Below are 18,983 nucleotides of genomic sequence, written 5' to 3'. Positions count from 1 at the left end.
GTGCTATTGACAAATTGTTCAAACACATGTTTGAAAACTGATTGCATTATTTTAAATATAGTACTGTAGAACATTTCACCTGGGCAGTGTGATATCAAATTTAAAGCCTTTCATTTTGAGAAGTGTGTGAAGGTTGATGGGGTATATGCAGTACAGGTTGACTGTAAAACTGAGATGCATCACTGGGGTAATGTTGCTGCATAACTTCTCACTTGAAAAAGCTAGATCAAATTCAATAATTAGAATGGGAAAGGATTAAATTATTCCTTTGCCTCAAGATACTCAATGATTCTGTAGCTAATGTCTCTATGAAGGGCCAGAGTTCTACTAATGGTTGAGGTAGTTTAACAGTACTGTGTTACTTACCCAGAGTTTCCTGGAACTTGCTGAGTTGTGCTTTTGCAGCAGGAGTGTGCCTTGAGCCAGTGAATTTTCGTGCCATGATGTTTCTATTAATATACATGACACATTTTCTGCTCAGTGTAATATTTAATATTTGCACAAAAAAACCTACTGTGGTGGTTATTAGAAGAACTTTTAACCACGTTGCAGAATTTGCCTCTTATTGCTAAGAAGCTTCAATTATCAGTTCTGTGTTACTCGTCTACTTGTACATTTGGAGAGTTTGCCTTCAGCCCTTGGTTGATCACAATCGCAATGGGGCTGCACAGTGGCATAGCTAATGGAGCCGCTGCCTCACAGCCCCAGTGACCTGGTTTCAGTTCTGATATCTGGTGGCATCAGTGTGGACTTAGCATGTTCTCCGCGTGATCATGTGAATTTCCTCCTGGCTCTCCAGTTTCCGCAGGTTGGTAGGTTAATTGTCTACTGTAAATTTCTCCTAGTATGCAGGTAAATGGTAGAATTTGGGAGAGAGTTGATGGGAATGTGGGGAGAATAAAATTGGTTAGGGTAAGATTAGCATAATGCTTTACAGCGCCAGAGACCCGGGTTCAAATCCGGCCACTGTCTGTAAGGAGTTTGTACGTTCTCCCTGTGTCTGTGTGGGTTTCCTCCCGGTGCTCCGGTTTCCTCCCACATTCCAAATATGTACAGGTTAGGAAGTTATGGGCATGCTATGTTGGCGCCTGAAGCGTGGTGACACTTGCGGGCTGCCCCCCAAAATCACTACTCAAAAGATGTATTTCACTGTGTGTTTTGATGTACATGTGACTAATAAAGATCTTATCTTATGATGCTCCACATGTGCAGTGGGCCAAAGCGTCTGTTTCCATGCCATATCTGTCTTTGACTCCATAAAATGTTTGAACACAAGTTACTGAAGCATCACTTGCAGTAAGTTTTAGTCAATAATATGGTAGCTTTATAAATGAATGCACATTATGTATTTATTGTATTTGTTGATAGATTTATTGATCATTTTGTAGTTTAAGAACAAAGCATCAGTTGAACCATAGCTCAGAATAGTGAGGCTTATTTTTCTGTAAACTGCGACTGTGTCTAAAGACAGATAATCAGCTGGGAGTTATTTTTTTCCCAAAAGCTGACCTATGATTACACCAGTACATTAACTTCAATTATGTTTTAAGTGGCCTGCTTGTCGGTGATGTTATCAAACTAATTCTCAGCCTTGTCCTGTATCCAATTTGCCTTAAGGTAATGTGAATTACTTTTGTGGAAACTACATTATTTTGTTCGTATTTTTACTGTGTGTCAGTTGCCTTTGCAGGTCAGGTTCATTTGCTGACTAAATAGTAGATTGGAACTGTTAATTGTGAAACCAATTACATAATAACTGTTGTAGGTAGTACTAAATTTGTAACGTTAAGATAGCGTCCTTTAAACTTGTTTAAAATGAAGTTGTTTGCAAAATTTCTTTCCTATGGAGGTGGTTTTAACAGAAAATCATATGCATTGGTTTGGTAACTGTGCCAAATTTTTGCAAGTCAAGGTAGCTTTGAATGACGAAGCCAACAGCCTTTTTGCTCTCATTTTCCAAAACAATAATATAACTTTATGTAATGTTAGATTTAGCTCTTTTGTTCATGACTTTGTTAGATCGGTATGCAATATTCATCCTGACAATTTGTTCCAACGATTGATCTTCTGAACCATTTGTCCTCATCTTTACCAACAATGGACCAGTCTCCCCTTTGCCTTTTCGTCCCTGAATAAATGAAATTATGATTTCTCTATCCTATGAAATGAATTGCAGAGTTGTCACTGGTTGCTGAAGATCTTTAGATCATCAGTTTGCAGCTGAGTGGCATGGTACTTCATACATTCAGTATATACTGTATGTGGGATCATTCCGGCTAATTTGCTGACTGCCAACTTTTCCTTTGCTGGCTCTCTTGATAAAGGGACAGTTCATTGTTTTGTCAAATGGCAGGACCCTAACCAACCTTTGATGCAGATGGTTCTGAATTCAAAGCACAATCAGTGTTTTGTAATCAGCTATTACAATACCTACCTTTATAATAATGCCGACATTTCAAAAGCTTCTCATTATCTGTAAGATGTGTTACGATGTTTTGAAACATAAAATATAAATGCAGTCTCTCAAACTACTCCATCTCCAGTCTGTCTGTGCAGTCTTATTGTTTTTACTGACCCACAACTCTAACTCTTTCACCTCTTTTAACCATCCATGCAATCTCTTTGGTATGTTGCCAAGTTGTTTGTCCAGCATCTAGTCTTAACTTCCTCTTGCTAAGACTGAAACCCCTGTAGCCCTGCTACAAATTCTGTATCCTTTCACATTCATGTCATTGATTTATCCGGTCTCTCCACCTGAATAATTTGTTCTTTTGAGAGTTCATGACTTATGTTTCTGGTGTCTTTTGTGCTGTAAGGTTCTGCATTTCTTACCAAGCACATCCCAATTTTACTGCTTTCTTGCGCTTCCATTTCTCACTTCATTGGATGACTGAGCTTAGGCAGTGAGCATCTATTGTTCTCTTGGCCTAACAACTTGCAATCACCCATACTCTGTAATTGTACAATTCCTTCCCTGAAACTCATGACCTCTGTCTCGCTCTCTGCCCATCTAACATCTTTTAAATCTTTATTAATTTTTCATTACACCTCTGTTAATGTCCCTTGAACTGTTTTGCCATGGTAGAGTCACTTTTTTAATCAAGTTGATGTTGAAGCTGCCTGATCCACTTTTAGCATGAGTGAATGGCAGGCTACATGATCCATTCACGTTCTACCTGAATGCAGCTCTCAACTTTGAAGCCAATTGTCAAATCAGAAGTTTCGTTGTAAGTATAAATAACCTCCGTAGAATTATTATTGTCATTTAGTATCCCATGATGATAAAAATTATCATCAACAGGTGCATATGTCAGTGAAAAGTTGCTTGGGAATATTACACCACCTCTATAGTTTTAAACAATGACAGTTATTCATGTTCTCAAATAACTTTAAACAATATTTCTTTTTGCTGTTTGAAATAATTACTTTGTTATTTTGGTGTTGGTTTATTATTGTCACTTGTACCGAGGTACAGTGGAAAAACTTGTCTTGCATACGGTTTGTACAGATCAATTCATTACACAGTACATTGAGGTGGTACAGAGTGCAAAAAGAGGTCGTACAGAGTAACAACTATTATTATTATTATTGTTGTTATTTCTTTATTTGTCATTGTACTGTTGCAACAACAACACAACGAGATTACGATGGCACTCCCTTGCCTAATAAAAACCAAAACAGTAGATTGATAAGAGCAATTATAACTATAAAATAAAATAAACATACTTACACAAATATAAAGTATAAAAAAAATATAAAAAGGCAGGGTGCAAATGAACCATGATAATAATAATGATAATCAGCAGCATATCAATATTAATATATTAAATAACACCATGATGAGTCCAGCCGGTAAAGGGGGGAAGACGTAGTATGTGTATGTATGTATAGGAGGTGTCAGTCCATGTTCAACAATTTAACAGCTTTGGGGAAAAAAGCTGTGTTTCAGTCTTGTAGTGTGTGCATGTATTGTCCTGTATCGCCTACCAGAGGGGAGTAGTTTAAAAAGGTAGTGAGCAGGGTGAGCTGGTTCTCGAATGATGTTTAAAGCCCTGCTCCGACATCGAGCCTGATAGATGTCCTCCATCACTGGTAACTGAGTCCCAATGATGTTTTGGGCTGTCTTGATGACCCTCTGCAGAGCCTTCTGCTCCTTCCTAGTGCAGCTGGCATACCAAGCAGTAATGCTGTATGTCAGGATGCTCTCCACCGCACACCGGTAGAAGTTCACCAGAATGTCCTGAGACAGTCTGGCTCTCCTCAATTTCGTCAAACAATAGAGGTGTTGCTGTGCCTTCCTAATGACAGCTGAGGTGTGTATTGCCCAGGAAAAGTCCTCGGTGACGTATACCCCCAGGAATTTAAAACTGGAGACTCTCTCCGCAGCCTCGCCATCAATGAACACTGGACCAAGATCTATCTTCCTTGACTTCCTGAAATCCACCACAATCTCTTTAGTCTTTTGGGTGTCGAGAATGAGATTGTTGGCGGAACACCAGGCTGTCAGGTTTTGTACCTCATCCCTGTATGCCAATTCATTATTGTTCATGATCAGGCCAATGACTGCTGTGTCGTCTGCAAACTTTATGATGGTGTGTTTCATGGACGGATGAACAGTCATGAGTAAAAAGGGCATACAGGAAGGGACTCAGCACACACCTCTGGGGAACACCAGTATTCAGGGTGAGGGTGGAAGATATGTGCCCTCCTAACCTGACAGTCTGCGGATGATTGGTCAAAAAGTCTATAATCCAGTTACAGATTGTAGTATTCAGGCCCAGGCTGTGGAGTTTGGACACTAGTCTGCTGGGAATAACTGTGTTAAAGGCTGAACTGAAGTCCAAAAAGAGCATCCTGACATACGTGTCTGGTCTTTCCAGGTGCACCAGAGCAGTATGGAGGGTGAGACTAATTGCATCCTCCGTTGATCTATTTGCCCGGTAGGCAAACTGGTGCTGGTCCACGGTGGCAGGGATAGCACGTTTAATGTGCTTCAAAATCAGTCTCTCGAAGCAACAATAATGGAATACAGAGTAAAGGGTCACAGCTACAGGGAAGTGCATTGCAGGGTAGTTAGTGACATAGAACTTAAATTTAAACGTGTAGAAAGATTATAGTGAAAGTAATGAGTAGATCTACAGAGAAGAGCTTGCAACATATTCAGTCTTATTCAACCCATCAGATCCCTTAATGATTTTTTTAAAAAAAACTATTAAATCTCCTCTGGTTTCCTCTGCCTCATTGAAAATGTTCCTGTTAAATCAATCGGCTTGTTATTACTACAGATGAGTAATGTTAGCAGGCAACTTGTGCTATGTCTAGTTGCATTTTCACTTGACATCTATAAGTAAGCCTGGTCAGGCTCACCGGACAGTTATTGGGCAGGAGAATCCTGACTATTTCCTTTGCCCTGTGCTGTGGTTAATAAGACTAATATATGTGCATAAGCAAGCACAAGTGTGTACTCACTCACTCTGAATAAGGTAGGGGCAAGAAACCTAGGGTTCATTCAGTCTGCTTATTGTTTCACTTTCCTCAGGTGGACTCTTTTTAAAATATTCAGTCACTGATCAATGAACCTGCATGTTGCCAGCAGCATCTATTCTTGCTGTAGTATCACTAACTTGTGAGCTCAGATTGAATGTCTGACCCAGCTAGTTTTGTGGGTTTGGATCTTCTGCTGGTATGAGGTCAGTTTGGCCAATCTTCTACATCCCTGTTCCGAGAAGCTGCTTGGCCACAGAAGTATGCACTCCTGATCATGGCATGAAACTTTTTTATACATGCAGTTAGTTGTACACTTGCACAAAAGTATTGGTTATCAATGTAAATTGGAATGCAACACAGGGCTATCAACACTTCAGGATTGTTCAAACATATTTGAGTTTCTTTGCCAGCTTTTTAAGTAGGGTGTAACTGAAGCCTCGAGCGACAGCTAGAAATAGTTAATCGCTATCGTTTCATTTCATGCCGAACACTGAGCTGGGCCAATACCATGCTGACATATTCTAAGAGAAATCCAGGCAGAAGTATCCTGTCCCCTGCTTCATTTCGGTGCTTGTCCTTGCTGTAGTGCAACCTCTTGTTTGTCTGTGATGCAGACTGAGGAAAGATTATTGTGACTGAAGGTGCTGAATCTCAGGGTGGACGGCAGAAAACAATTTGAGCAAAGAACAGTCTTAGCCAAAAGGTAGATATGATTTGCAGTTCGTTGTTGGACAGGGCATTTATTCAAGCTTTGAAACATACTGTGCTTGCTGTTCTGCAGCTGCTTCTAAAGCACATTATGTAGCAGTTCGAGCCTTGCAGTGGCTTAGCACTTAATAAGTAAAATAAATGAAATCATTGTATCACTTACCAATACTTCACCCAAGGTTAGGCTTTTGCTTTAGAACTATGTCAGTAATTTTATGGGAAAGAAATCACTGTTGATTTAAAAGTGATAACTTAGTTATTATAATGAGTAACATACACTTGAATAATTAGAAGCGAGTTTTTTTACATGACAAATCAAAGCAGTGTGCTGTAAAAATGCTGACTTCATAGAGGCATTTGGGAAGAATTGCTTTCTCCACTATCTTGCACCCCTCACCCTTGCAATTGGAATATTATTTTGCAATTTTTTTGACCTCCAAACCAATAAGACATCGGTGTAAATTCAGTACCATACCATCCTAAGATAACATAGCTGTGATATCTCACTCAAGTGACCATTTGAAATGCAGATTTAGTGAATGTTCAGAGGACATTCAGTAGTCCAGAACTCGGAGATCTGAGAATTGTACATACCCAGTATTGACTCATTAAGCAAATCCCACTCAAATTACTAATGACTTTTTACAATCGAGGGAAAATGGACAAATAGTTATTTTAATGTCAAAACATGAAGCTAACAAATCCTTTGGAATAGCACATGTTGACCAGGTGCTAAATGATGAAAATCTGCAAAATCCTCTTAATCTTGAAGTACATTGGGTACAAGTGAAACTTCATGTTTCATTTTTCTTATGACACAGGAGACCATTCAGCCCATTGAGTTTATGCCAACTCGTATAGCAATCCCATGATCCCAGTAATTTTTCCCTGTAACCTATTCTCTCTATGTTACCAGAAACTACTACCCCCCGCCCTATCCACCAAGATTCTAGCACTGCCCCATGAACCAAGGGCAATTTATTGTGGCCAAGTAAACTGCCAATCTGCATGTCTTTAGGATCTGTGACAAAACCGAGTACCTGAATGAAACCCATGTGGTCACCTGGAGAATGTGCAACCTCCACTCAGATGGCACCAGAGATCAGGATTGCTGGTGTTGTGAGGTAGCAGCTCCACTCGAGGTGCCATCCACTGAACTGAAGATCAGGCAATGCATTGTTTAAATTAAGAAAGGAAGCACATTTGGCAAATCAGCTGCAGGCCCATTTACTAACATGATCAAAAGGAAAGAAAATGATTAGAATTATTAGATTAGAACAGCACCTGTCTAGCAATGACTTGGAAAGAAGTGGCTAGTGTGAATTTAATGGGGGAAGAGATGCTGTCTCTAAAACTTTGTATCCAAAGTGTGATGGTTAAAGTTAATGATGAATGACATGGTTTATTCCAGCTTTTATCAAGATTCCTATACAAGACGCAGTTGCAAGACTTTTATTTAACATAAATTCTTAGATTCTGGATAGAATATTGGATGTTGATACTTCATTTTAAGATCTCAAGTTTGAGTTACAATGAAAAATGTAACATTCAAGTTGGGCAAGAGGGGAGGTGAGTCATGGTTTTTCTCAGGAACTGGGCATTGCTGGTAAGGCCAGCATTTATTGCCCATCCCTAATTATCTTTGCAGATGTAGTGGTGAACCGCTGCCTTGTACCATTACAATCCTTGAAGGAATGGTGATACATTTCGATGTCAGATGGTGCATTCCCGTGTACCTGCTGGTCTTGTCCTCCTTGGTGGCCAACATTGCACGTTTCTGAGGTACTGTTAAGGTAGCTTGAGTGAATGCAGTGCATTTTATTAATGATTCACATCACAGCTACTGTGTCGTAGTGGTGGCGTGAATGAATGTTTAGGGCAGTTGATGGGATACCAATCAAATGGACTACTTTGTTCTGCATGCTGCTTGAAAGATGTTGTTGGAATTGCACTCCAAGCAAATGGAGTGTTCCAAAATACGCCTGACATGTGATTGAACTCTATCACTTTTAATACATGAAAGCTTCTTGTTAAAGAATTGTGGAAGGACTTGGATTAATCATGATCATGGAAAAGCAGAGCTGCATATAACATCAAGGAAGCTAACGTGTTTCAGTATTGCTTGAAAAAGTGTATCATCTCTGTGTGGGAAGTGAGGTAGAGCAGGAAAAGTTCAAAGGGCTCTGGAGTAATTGTTGACTTGCTACTCAATGTATGTACGTTATGCTGAATAATTTAACTGAACTAATAAAATGCTACAGTGAATATTCTGAATAGTGCATTACAGCAGAGTTATCATGACATATATAAGTACACCATTCAGCCCATTGAGTTTATGCTGAGTGTTTTTAGTCAGCCTACTATGTTTATCCCATGTCCTTCTCACATTAATCATCTCTGCTTCCACCTCTCATTGTGTTTAAAAGAAAAAGTGCTTTTGCATATCCCTCAAACTGAAATTGGTGTTTCCTATTCCTTGGACCATCAGCTAATGGGAATAGATTTTCTACCTTATTTAAACATATCATGATCTTATACACCACAATCAAATTTCCCTTAACTATTTTCACTCCAAGGAGAGCAACCCCAGCATTTTCTACCTAGTGGCTAAAGCTCCTCATCTCTGAAATGTTCTGGTATACCTACTCTGCACTCTTGAGGACCTTCCCATCCTTCCATATATGGTGATCAGAAATGGATGTAATACCCCTGTTGTGGATGTGAACTTTGAGGCTTTGATGAAATGTCCCTGTTTCTGTATTCATATTTATTAATGAAGCTCATATTCTGTGCATATTCCTAACTACTTTCTCAACATGCCCTGTTATCTACTAAGATCAATGAAGTAAACTCCAGGTTGTTCTTTCCTGTACTCTCTTTAGAACTCTGTAATAGTCTAATATTGCCTGTCCTGAACCCTACCATCAAAATGTATTACGATGCATTTCTATGCATTGAATGTCTTTTATGACTTGTCTGACTATTTTACTAGCTTCTGTCCCATTGCAGTTGATTACTATCAACCTGCTATGTTTGCTTCACTTTTAATATCATTCACAAATTGAACTTTTACTCTTTATATTAATATTGAAGTTATTTCCATCAATAATAAGCTGTCACCCTAGCACTGACCCTTGAGAAAATACCACTCTCCATATTTTCATAACACTATAAAAGGAGGTCATTTGGTCCATTGAGTCCATGCCAGCTCTGAGGAAGTACATGAATCACGTTCGCCCATTTCTTTACTCTGTCACCTGTTCTTTCTCACATTCCTATTGACACCCCTGATATTCCTCCCACCCAGTTATACTTGGGCAGTTTACAGTAGCCAATGAGCAGAACAAACAGTAGATCTAGGGGAGAAAGCCAAATGGTAACAGGGTGAACATACACATTCCATGTAGGCAGCACTGGGCATCAGGATTGAATCTGGGATGCTGGAGCTGTGAGACAGCTGCTGTAACTGCAGCACCACTATGCTGTCCATCAATTTTCTAGTCTTAAAGAAGGCTCGTTAATGTGTTTCCTGTTTTTTTTTTGCCCTTTAGCCTGTTTTCTTTATTAACCTGGCAACGACCCTCTTCACTCTGTCTTGATGCAGGGATTTGACCCGAAGTATCAAGTCCTTTACCCCTAACACATACTGCTCGACCTGCTGAGTTCCCCCAGTAGATAGTTTGTTGCTACTGATCCTCATATTGCTTTGATCCTGTGTTAACCAGCCTTTTATGTGAGTGTTATCAAATGCTTTCTTAAAAATCATCTACGCAATGTCCACTGCATTCTCTTCATCTTGGTTGTTACTTCAAAAAAAAAATCTTTTAGTTTACTCGGGCACAATCTATCTTAAACTAATCTGTGCTGGCTGTGCAAAATTAACACAAACATCTCAGAATAGCTGGTCACTTTTTTTCGTTTTTTTTCAAACCTTGCACATCTTTAGTTCCTCATTGTCTTAGGGCTTTCTTAAGGATAATGATGACCTGCTTGGACTGTGGGAGATGTTTATGCATGAATTTTCACATGGGGAGGCTATTGCATTGTGTCTGGATGATGAGTAGCCCACTCCCTACTCAGTCTCTGTAATGTGAAAGGTTGTGGCTGTCATGTGACACCACTGAGTACTGGTCGAAAGTGACACCACTGAGTACTGGTCGAAAGTGACACCACTGAGTACTGGTCGAAAGTGACACCACTGAGTACTGGTCGAAAGTGACACCACTGTCAATCAGGGTCTAGCCCCACCCAGCCATTAGCAGCACATTCCTGACCATTGGTCCCTGTGCACACCTCTCATACCTGGCCATGACTCATTGGACTTGTTGAATTACCTGAGCTAGCTCCATCCAGCTCTCCAGCAATATAAAGGATGCCACATGTGCTTGGCTCTTTCTCTTTTGATTGGTGCCGGGGTCGAAACCACGTCGAGGGACCACTGGTAAGAGTGTGCGCGCCCACAGGGGTTTAGGGGCATTTTTAAGTAGATTCCCAGTAGCATAGAGCCAATGCTTGTCCAGAGGCAGGGGGTTCAGGCATCGTATTGCGTTTTTCCCTGACCATTTGTAACTAGTTCACTCGAGTGTGTGTGTGTACTTCACTCCCGTTGCGACTCCCCTCACATTCTGCGATTACCCAAGTGAGTGTGCATCTGTTCCCGTTCATTCTGTTCCCGCGTTTGTCTTTGTAAATAAATTCTTTTTAAAATCCAAAGACTGTGTCTGGATTCCTCTGCCTTTGAGTCCCGAAAGAACCTTTTCCCACAACAGTCTCCCACCATTGCTGAGTACTCCCCCTACTCGTGCTCTCTTCCCCTACTGCTTTTCTTCTGCCCTCAATCCCCCACTTCCTCCTCACCCCTCTCTCCAACAGTGACCACTTGTTCTCTCTTGAGATGAGGCTACCACTGCTTTTTTGTCACTATAGGACTACTCTGAGCAGTTCCTTTCATTGTTTGATCTGGCTTATTATGGTCATTTTCTGAGACTGTGTTAACCTTTGACTAAACTAACTTGAGAAGGAAAAATTCTGAAGTTGTGACCCCTTTACAATATTTTATTTCTGCTGAATCAGCAGACCAATTCCAGCATTCAAAGGCAGGTTAGGAATGGTTGAATTCTGGGCCTGAAAATAATTGACTTGTCTGTATCTTCCATTTCTCTTGTCGGTACTTTGCATAATGTGCTTGGTGTTTGGGTTGCAATTGGCTATCTTATCTGAAATGTATACAAACACTTTCATCAATCAGTGGTGTATGCCAACTACATTATGTGTAGCCTTGCAGCCCACCTTGTGGTGGAATGATGAAAAATAATTTTCATGTACAAGGTTAAAGAAGGTTGCTTCTGCCTAAATGATCTGGAGATGGGTTCCATTGTTAAGTTTTCCATCTGCAAACATTTGGAGGCAGAAATTTACAAACTACTTTCTGCTTTATTTTGGGTTTTCATTAATTGATTGCATTTAGTATAAGATGATTCTTTTCCAAGAATTTGGCCATATTTGAAGGAAGTGCTGGTTTCATTATATTAGAACATAGAACAGTACAGTATGTGCCCTTCGGCCCACGATGTTGTGCCGACTTATGTAAACCTTATCCACATTCTATCTATTCACCTCCCATAACCCTCTCTTTTCCTTTCATGTGCCTATCTAAGAGTCTCTTAAATGACCCAATTGTATCAGCTGCTGTCACCCCTCCCGGCAGTGCATTCCAGGCACCCACCACTCTCTGTGTAAAACAAAACCTACATCTGACATCGCCCCGAACTTTCCTCCAAGCACCTTAAACAGGTGACCTCTAGTATTGGCCATTATACTCTGGGGAAAAGATGCTGGCTGTCCACACCTCTCATCATCTTGTATATCTCTCTCAAGTTTCCTGTCATCCTCCGTCTCTCCGGGGAGAAATGTTGATGTTCTCCATTGCAGAGGAATGCAAGAGTGAATGAATAAGAGAAAAATATAGCTTGGGAGTCATGTTCAAATGATACTAAAATTGTAGGTTTAATTTGTAATCCATACAAATTGCATGTGTTCAAGTCACAAATTTTAGTGACTATTTGTCCATAATTTTAGTATTATCAAGGACACTTGGTTATATCTTCTATGCTGATTCTAAATTATCTAAATTGTGCTGAAGTCTCCAAAGTGGGGTTTAAACCCACCAGTTGCCACATTGGGAATGAAACTTATTATATTGACTCCTGGGTCATGAATGAAAGAAGACCAGTTACCCACTTCATCCTTTCAACATTCCAGCAACTGCTGTACAGCATTTATTCATACAGCTGTGTTTTTGCGCATTCTAAAGTTGGTGTCTCTCTTAATCCAGTTTGCAAGACATGACTGATTTCTGTCACCTTTTTTATGTGAAGAAGTTCTTCAGTCTAAAGTTTCAATTTTATTTCTGGTATTTAATACTTGATGTGTGAATCCTATTTTTAAGTAAAGTAATAATTAATTCAATAAAGTTCTGATCTTTCCCTATTGAGGACTAACATTCATCAAACTCTTCCTCTTAGCTCATCTTTAATCTTAAAATCATTCTCGTTCTGACTTTCCTTCCATAAACTTGCATATATCTGTTATGATCAGAACCACAGATTGTTGCCCAAGCTTGATCAAGGACTAACATCACACTGCCCGTTTTATGTTGTCTGGATGAATAAGCAATCAGTTTTACCATGGAATTAAGATGTGATAACTCGTTAAGTAATTTACAAACTCTGAGGCGAATCAGCTGTTCAGCTTCCACTTTCTCTACTTTTTTCTTTCCCTGAGGTTTTGATTCATTTTTGGGTATGGTGTCACCTTTCCCATTGGTTTAAATTATCAGGAAAATGGAATATATTAGACTCAGACTTTAATCCTTGTCTTTTCTTCCAAGTGATTAAAATGAATTCTACCTAGCTAAGTATTCAGAAATGACCTTGTGTGTTTCCGCAACCTGAAAAAACTCTTGTTTCTTGCTTTTCATTCTAACTTTGCTCTGCCCATTGTAATATTACACCACAACTCAGGGTGTATTCATTTTATGTAATAACTTTTTATCTGCTATGCCTTGAAGTATCTTTAGCAAATCCAGGTATGGTGCATGTAATTTTTTTTTCAACCCCCTTGATCTATCCTGCTGGTTACATCTTGAAACCTATTACAGATATCAAACATGATTTATTTGTTCACAAAATTTTATTAGTTTTATTTAATCTATTTGCTAAACACACGTGCCAGGTGAACTGATCTTTCTTTAATTGCTCACTTTGCTCCCTTAAAGTCTGCTGCATCTATTCTAAAATGTAGACAACTTCAGTAGATTACAAATACATCCACTGTTTATGCACCTGCTCTTTCAAAATCCTGGAATGCAAAATTTTAGGGCAGAGCATTTATTAGCTTTATGCCCTCTTGATAAATGACTTTGCTCTTCTTTGTAATTATACCATTGGTTCACCAATATTTGCTGTATATCTTGTATCTTCTGCATTGAGGAACCATTTACATATTGCCTCAGATATTTCAGTATAATGAAACATGTAGGATGGAGAGGAGAGATATTGTTAAATTAGGAGCCTGGTTCCCATCTTTTCCCAACTTTCTTCAGTATTGCCTACTACTATTATAAGTTCTAACATTTTGACAAAGTGAGTAACAGTGGCAATGATTAACAAGTTGCTATCTTCATGCTGTGCACATTAAAATGCCATTTTATTTCCTGGGCTATTTTGTATTTAAGATCAAACAACATGTGTTATTTTGGAGCAAATTCATGTCTGAACAGCAAGAAATGTTTTGTATAAAATTCACGCCAACCAGATGAAAAGGCTTTAAATAAACTGACTTTAAGTATCACCTGGTACTATAGAACTTAAGCAGCGAATACCCTTAATATAACACATATTTGAATTCACATATGTTCTGTGGGAATGTAATTTGGATAATATGCTACGAAAATAAAGCCCACTTGTGCTTTACTGGTGGATATTTGTTTTTAATGAATGACCAGTGCTGAGTTTTGCAAACTGTTTACTGTATGACATTGCTATTCTAATTTGTGTAAAATGCAATTTCATTAATGTTTTAAAGCAGTTCCCTGAGTTAGCTGGGCCATTTGAGGAACTGCCAGATATAATGAAAAGTAGTCAGGGTGATGGGGGTTGGTGGTAGTGGACTGATACTGTGACCAAGTATGAGGCATTTGCCACCAGCCAAGCAGCCAGCAGTAAATTTATTGGAGACCAAGATTGCACTGAAACTTTTCTTTCTCCTCTTAATTTATGTAAAGGAAGTTTTACTCATTTTGATAGCTGATTATTTAAATGAGGCTGATCTTGTATTTTGTGCGAGTTTTTTGTATCTGTGGTAATGTTTTTGACAATAGTCCAGCAATTATAATGCAACAATATTTGTGCTCACATTGAAAGATATTGGGCTCAAGCCTCACTTTGAGTTGAGTGCATAATCACTTTTGACATTTCAGTGCAGTTCTCTGGGACTGGGGCACTTTTGGAAGGCGTCTCTTTAAAAAAAAGGTTAAGCCATATTTGTCTTCAATCTGATACCACAGCAACTTAAAGGAAAGATTAGGCAGTTCTGTCATGTGTCTCGACCAATATGCAAGCTCCAGTCATTACAAGCAAACATCCACTAAGTTTTCAAGAACATCACTATGTGTACTTGCAGTGGGCAACTTGGCTGTCACATTGACCTGAATAATAATTGCATTTCAAAATAGAAGCTGTCCCCGTGTAATGAACTGGTTCAATTTTGACAGACATCCTTAAGTCGGAAAATATACAAAAATCACTCGATATAGTAACCATACTTCCACAGTATTTGAAAGGAATAGCATCAAAAGCATTGATAAGCAGAAATAATTATGAAGAGTAGAGAGAGAGAGAGGAAATTAGTTCTGCCATTCATAGGAATGTACATACATAGGACGTTTGAAGTTCATAATATTATAGGAGGTTGTTTGTATGTAGGGTGTCCATAAGTCAGGCGTTCTTAACCCAGGGAGGCCTGTGTCTCTCTGGATGGTTTGGGGTATCTTGAAGATGCTAACAAATGCAAATATTTTAATGGGTTGACGTGGTTGTCTAATAATTTTAAGAGGATAGTAATGCATATTGCTGGGGATTAGTATGATTTTGTTGTTACTAGTTTGGTTTAAAAATGAGGCAAGACATCAAAGTCTTGGCTGAATCTGTGTGTAAAGTAGAAGATGGATATGGCTTTGACTGACTCTTCAGGTCAAAAATGAACAAAGGAAAGAGCTCTCAGACTTGTCCCCCATTAAATAGAGCCTTAGCTGTTGAAGATGTAATAATGTTATGGTTAACCATTATAGCTTTAGTCAAGGAAGAGAAAAAGAAGAATTAACTACTTTAGCTCTTGTTCAGTGACAACTAAGGTGTGCGTTTGTGTAAAGTGAAAGCTTGATTGGACATGTGATCCTTGTTGCTTGAAGGAGTGCTTGGAATTTTCCCTCAGGACACATGAGTGCCCTTTGAAGTAGAGCATAGAAATGGTGAAAAACTGAAAGTTGAATCTTCATAAACAAAATATTAGTCATTATTCAGGGCCATCAACAGGAACCTTGGTTTTATCTAAGTGCATTCTGTATAGCTGCAAGACGGACAGCAAAAGAAACTGGGAGGTTAGGAAGGAGGAAGGCGTCAGTTAATCAATAGTTGTCAGATCTGCTGATTACTATGCTGGAACAATTTCTCAATGAACTCTGGGAGATGCCTTTTTGGTGCATCTGTTCATGCATAACTTAAGTGTTGAACAGCCTAGACATCAAAAACTCAGGTGATTTAGCTTCTGGAGTACGTGAGTTTTTAAAACAGCTAGATCGTGTTAATTGCATCATTTTAATGTTGCTAAAAGCTTAGTAACATTTTAAATTATTGGCATTTTTTCAGTTGAATGGAGCTTTTGGTTTAATTTGAGTTATGCTGATTATCATAACCAGCTGAGCATAATATATGATCTGAGAGCTGGCACAAATACAGCGCTGCAGGCTGTTGGCAGATTCAACACACGTGTGTTGAAATCCAAAGAAAATATTGAAATACGAGGCATCTCTACATGATAAATCACCCCCATATATCTTTATGAATAAGAATTAGCTTGAATAAGAATAACATGGGGGAGAAAATGCTGCTTCAACTATAATAAATTGGTGCTAATTATCTTGTGATTTATTACAGTCATAATCAACGGGCAACATCATTCAGACATCCAGTGACTGGGCAGATTTCTCCAGAAAACACCGAATACATACTGAAGGAGCAGTAAGTGAAAGTGTTGTAGCGTGTGGCAGGACGGTGTGGTGCATTGGAAAGTGTTGCAAATAAGACTCTAGAACTTGATTTTTTAAATCCAATATTATGACTGGCTCTAATTTAAATATGAAAGGAATGTTGCTAGTAATTGCATATAACTAAATGTGATTAATTGGTTAGGCTGCTAGCAGGACTTTTTCTGGTGCAGGTAAAGTTAATAATTTATGCATAAAGTTTTCAATTATGTTTTAATTTTAAAGGGAATCAAGACAATCAAGTGGTCTTTGCTTATTAACAGTATTATCCAAAGGTTACCCCAGTTAAGCAATAAACACCAGAAAGTTTCCTGGTACAATTTCTAATTTGGTCTTGAATCGGCTGATCTTACTTCGTGCAGTAATAGGAATTTGCAATTGTCTAGCTTTTCCTGATTGAAAGGGAAAATCTACTCTTACTAGTTTATCCCTTCTGAAGTTTTATGGATAAATGTCAGATGAATATGCTGTTAGTCTATGATCATTTTAGAGCCGTAATCCTTTAACAAATAGGTTTGAGAAGGAGAAGTGGGTAGAAATAGCTGGGGGAGGTAATAGGGTGGAGGGAAAGGGAGTCAAATGCTGGTATTAGGTAATACTAACATGGTATAGAATGGATTTTCAGTTATAAATGTGTTTTAAGAATAAAACAACCCTCAAAACATTGGCCTGGATTTTGAAATCTGTTATGATATTCCCTGTGAAATGAGTATACAGCAGTCCACACGTTTTAATGAAATCAAAAATCTACAGATGTTAGAAATCCTGAAGTAAAATGGGAAATTGTTGGGAATGTAATCGAGGGAATTGCATGGGACAAAACAATGTTTGTGTGTTTTATGGGATACGTGGAACAGTCTTTGTTTCAGTTCTACTTGCGTGTGCTCCCTCCTTCCCTCAACTCTTTTTCTGATACATTGATGATTGTTTTGGTGCTGCTTCTTGCACTCATACAGAACTCGAGAACTTCATTACTTTTGCTGCCAATTTCCATCCTCCTCTCACCTGGATATGGTATGTCTCTGCCTCTTCACTTTCTAGATCTTTGTCTCCATTTTAGGGGTTGGGCTAATGACAAGCATCTATTACAAGGCTACAGACTCCTACAGATTTCTCGTCTATACTTCCATCCTACCTCCTGTAAGGACTCCATTCCATTCTTCCAGTTTGTCCAACTCTGTATTTGCTCCAGTGATAAAACTTTACACAGAGATGCTCCTGAAATGTTTTCCTCCTTTCTGAACTATAGCTTCACTTCTACCCAGTTGACAGAACCCTTGATTGCATCTCATCTGTTTCTGCTCCCCATCCCTCTCTTCTTGGATAGAGCAAGGATAGAGTTGCGCTGGTTCTCATCTTCAACCCCACAACCTCTGCATTCAATGGTTCATCCTTCACAATTTCCACCAGCATCAATGAGATTCCACCTCTCGACACCTCTTGCCTCCCATCCCTTTTCAGCATTTCAAAGGGATAGTTCCTTTCATGATTCCCTGATCTGTTCTTCCTTTCCCACCAACGACTCTCCATTCTACAGTACTTTTCTATGCAACTGTGATAGCTGCAAAACTTGTCCCTTCCCCCTCCTTGTATCCAGGGATCCAAACAGTGCTTCCAAGTGATGCTGTGATTCACGTCAAAGTTGAGTTTATTGTCATATGCACAAGTACATGTATGCGCAGGTGCAATGAAAAACTTGCTTGCAGCAGCATCACAGGCACATAGCATCATACAAGCACCATTCACAAGAAAAACATAAAATGTCCACAATTTTTACAAGAAAGAACACGATCAGAACAAAAAAAAGTCCACTTTAGTGCAAAGTGATTGGTGTTCACAGTGTGGTCCCCTCCATATTGGAGAAACCAACACAGTGTGGGTAACCACTTTTCCGGATCACCTGCATTCAGTCTGGGGTGACTCAGAACTCCCTGCTGCCTGCCACTTTAATTCTCCATCCCACACCTCTCCAACCGATTTGTGGACTTATGCACTGTTATAATGAGATAAAATGTAAGCTTGAGAAACAGCATCTTCCCCTTGTTGCAACTTTTCAAACGCAATATTGAATTCTTTAACTTCAGGGATCTTGCTTTTTCCATCTGCATCAGGACTGGCAGTTTCTGCTGTAAGTCATCCATCTGTGATATTAGTTTAGTTTTTCTCTTCCCATTTGTGCAGCCTGCCCTGCTGAACATCACAACTTTTATGTTTCTTTATGTTCTAACTCACCAACTGACCCCAGTAATCCATTCCTCTGCATAATCTCGCTAAATTAACCCGCATTAATCCTGGATTTGCCCAATCAGAGAGGTTTCCTTTGACCTTCCCCCACTTTCTCTGCAATTTAAAACTAACTTGTTTTCTCTCTTCCCTGGTTCTGATGAAGGGTATTTGACTTGAAACTCTGTTCCTCTTTCCACAGATCGTGTCTAACAGTTTCAGTTTTTACCACACACTTTAA

The 18,983-nt window shown here is 39.2% G+C and overlaps 1 protein-coding gene across 7 annotated transcripts in view; it reads left to right on the top strand.

The window, feature by feature from the left end:
• plekha7b (pleckstrin homology domain containing, family A member 7b) overlaps nucleotides 1-18,983 on the top strand; it is a 349,242-nt gene that overhangs the window by 190,642 nt on the left and 139,617 nt on the right. For 6 of the 7 annotated variants that reach the window (XM_052029063.1, XM_052029062.1, XM_052029066.1 and 3 more), the window contains one exon: nucleotides 16,410-16,493. The exons of the other annotated variant lie outside the window; for it this stretch is intronic. In XM_052029063.1, coding sequence (XP_051885023.1) covers nucleotides 16,410-16,493 — 84 coding nt within the window. The remainder of the gene's footprint in view (nucleotides 1-16,409; nucleotides 16,494-18,983) is intronic. 7 annotated transcript variants of the gene reach the window in all.

The sequence above is a fragment of the Pristis pectinata genome, chromosome 14, assembly GCF_009764475.1.
Source record: "Pristis pectinata isolate sPriPec2 chromosome 14, sPriPec2.1.pri, whole genome shotgun sequence".
NCBI lineage: Eukaryota > Metazoa > Chordata > Chondrichthyes > Rhinopristiformes > Pristidae > Pristis > Pristis pectinata.
This window is presented reverse-complemented; position numbering and strand designations above follow the sequence as displayed.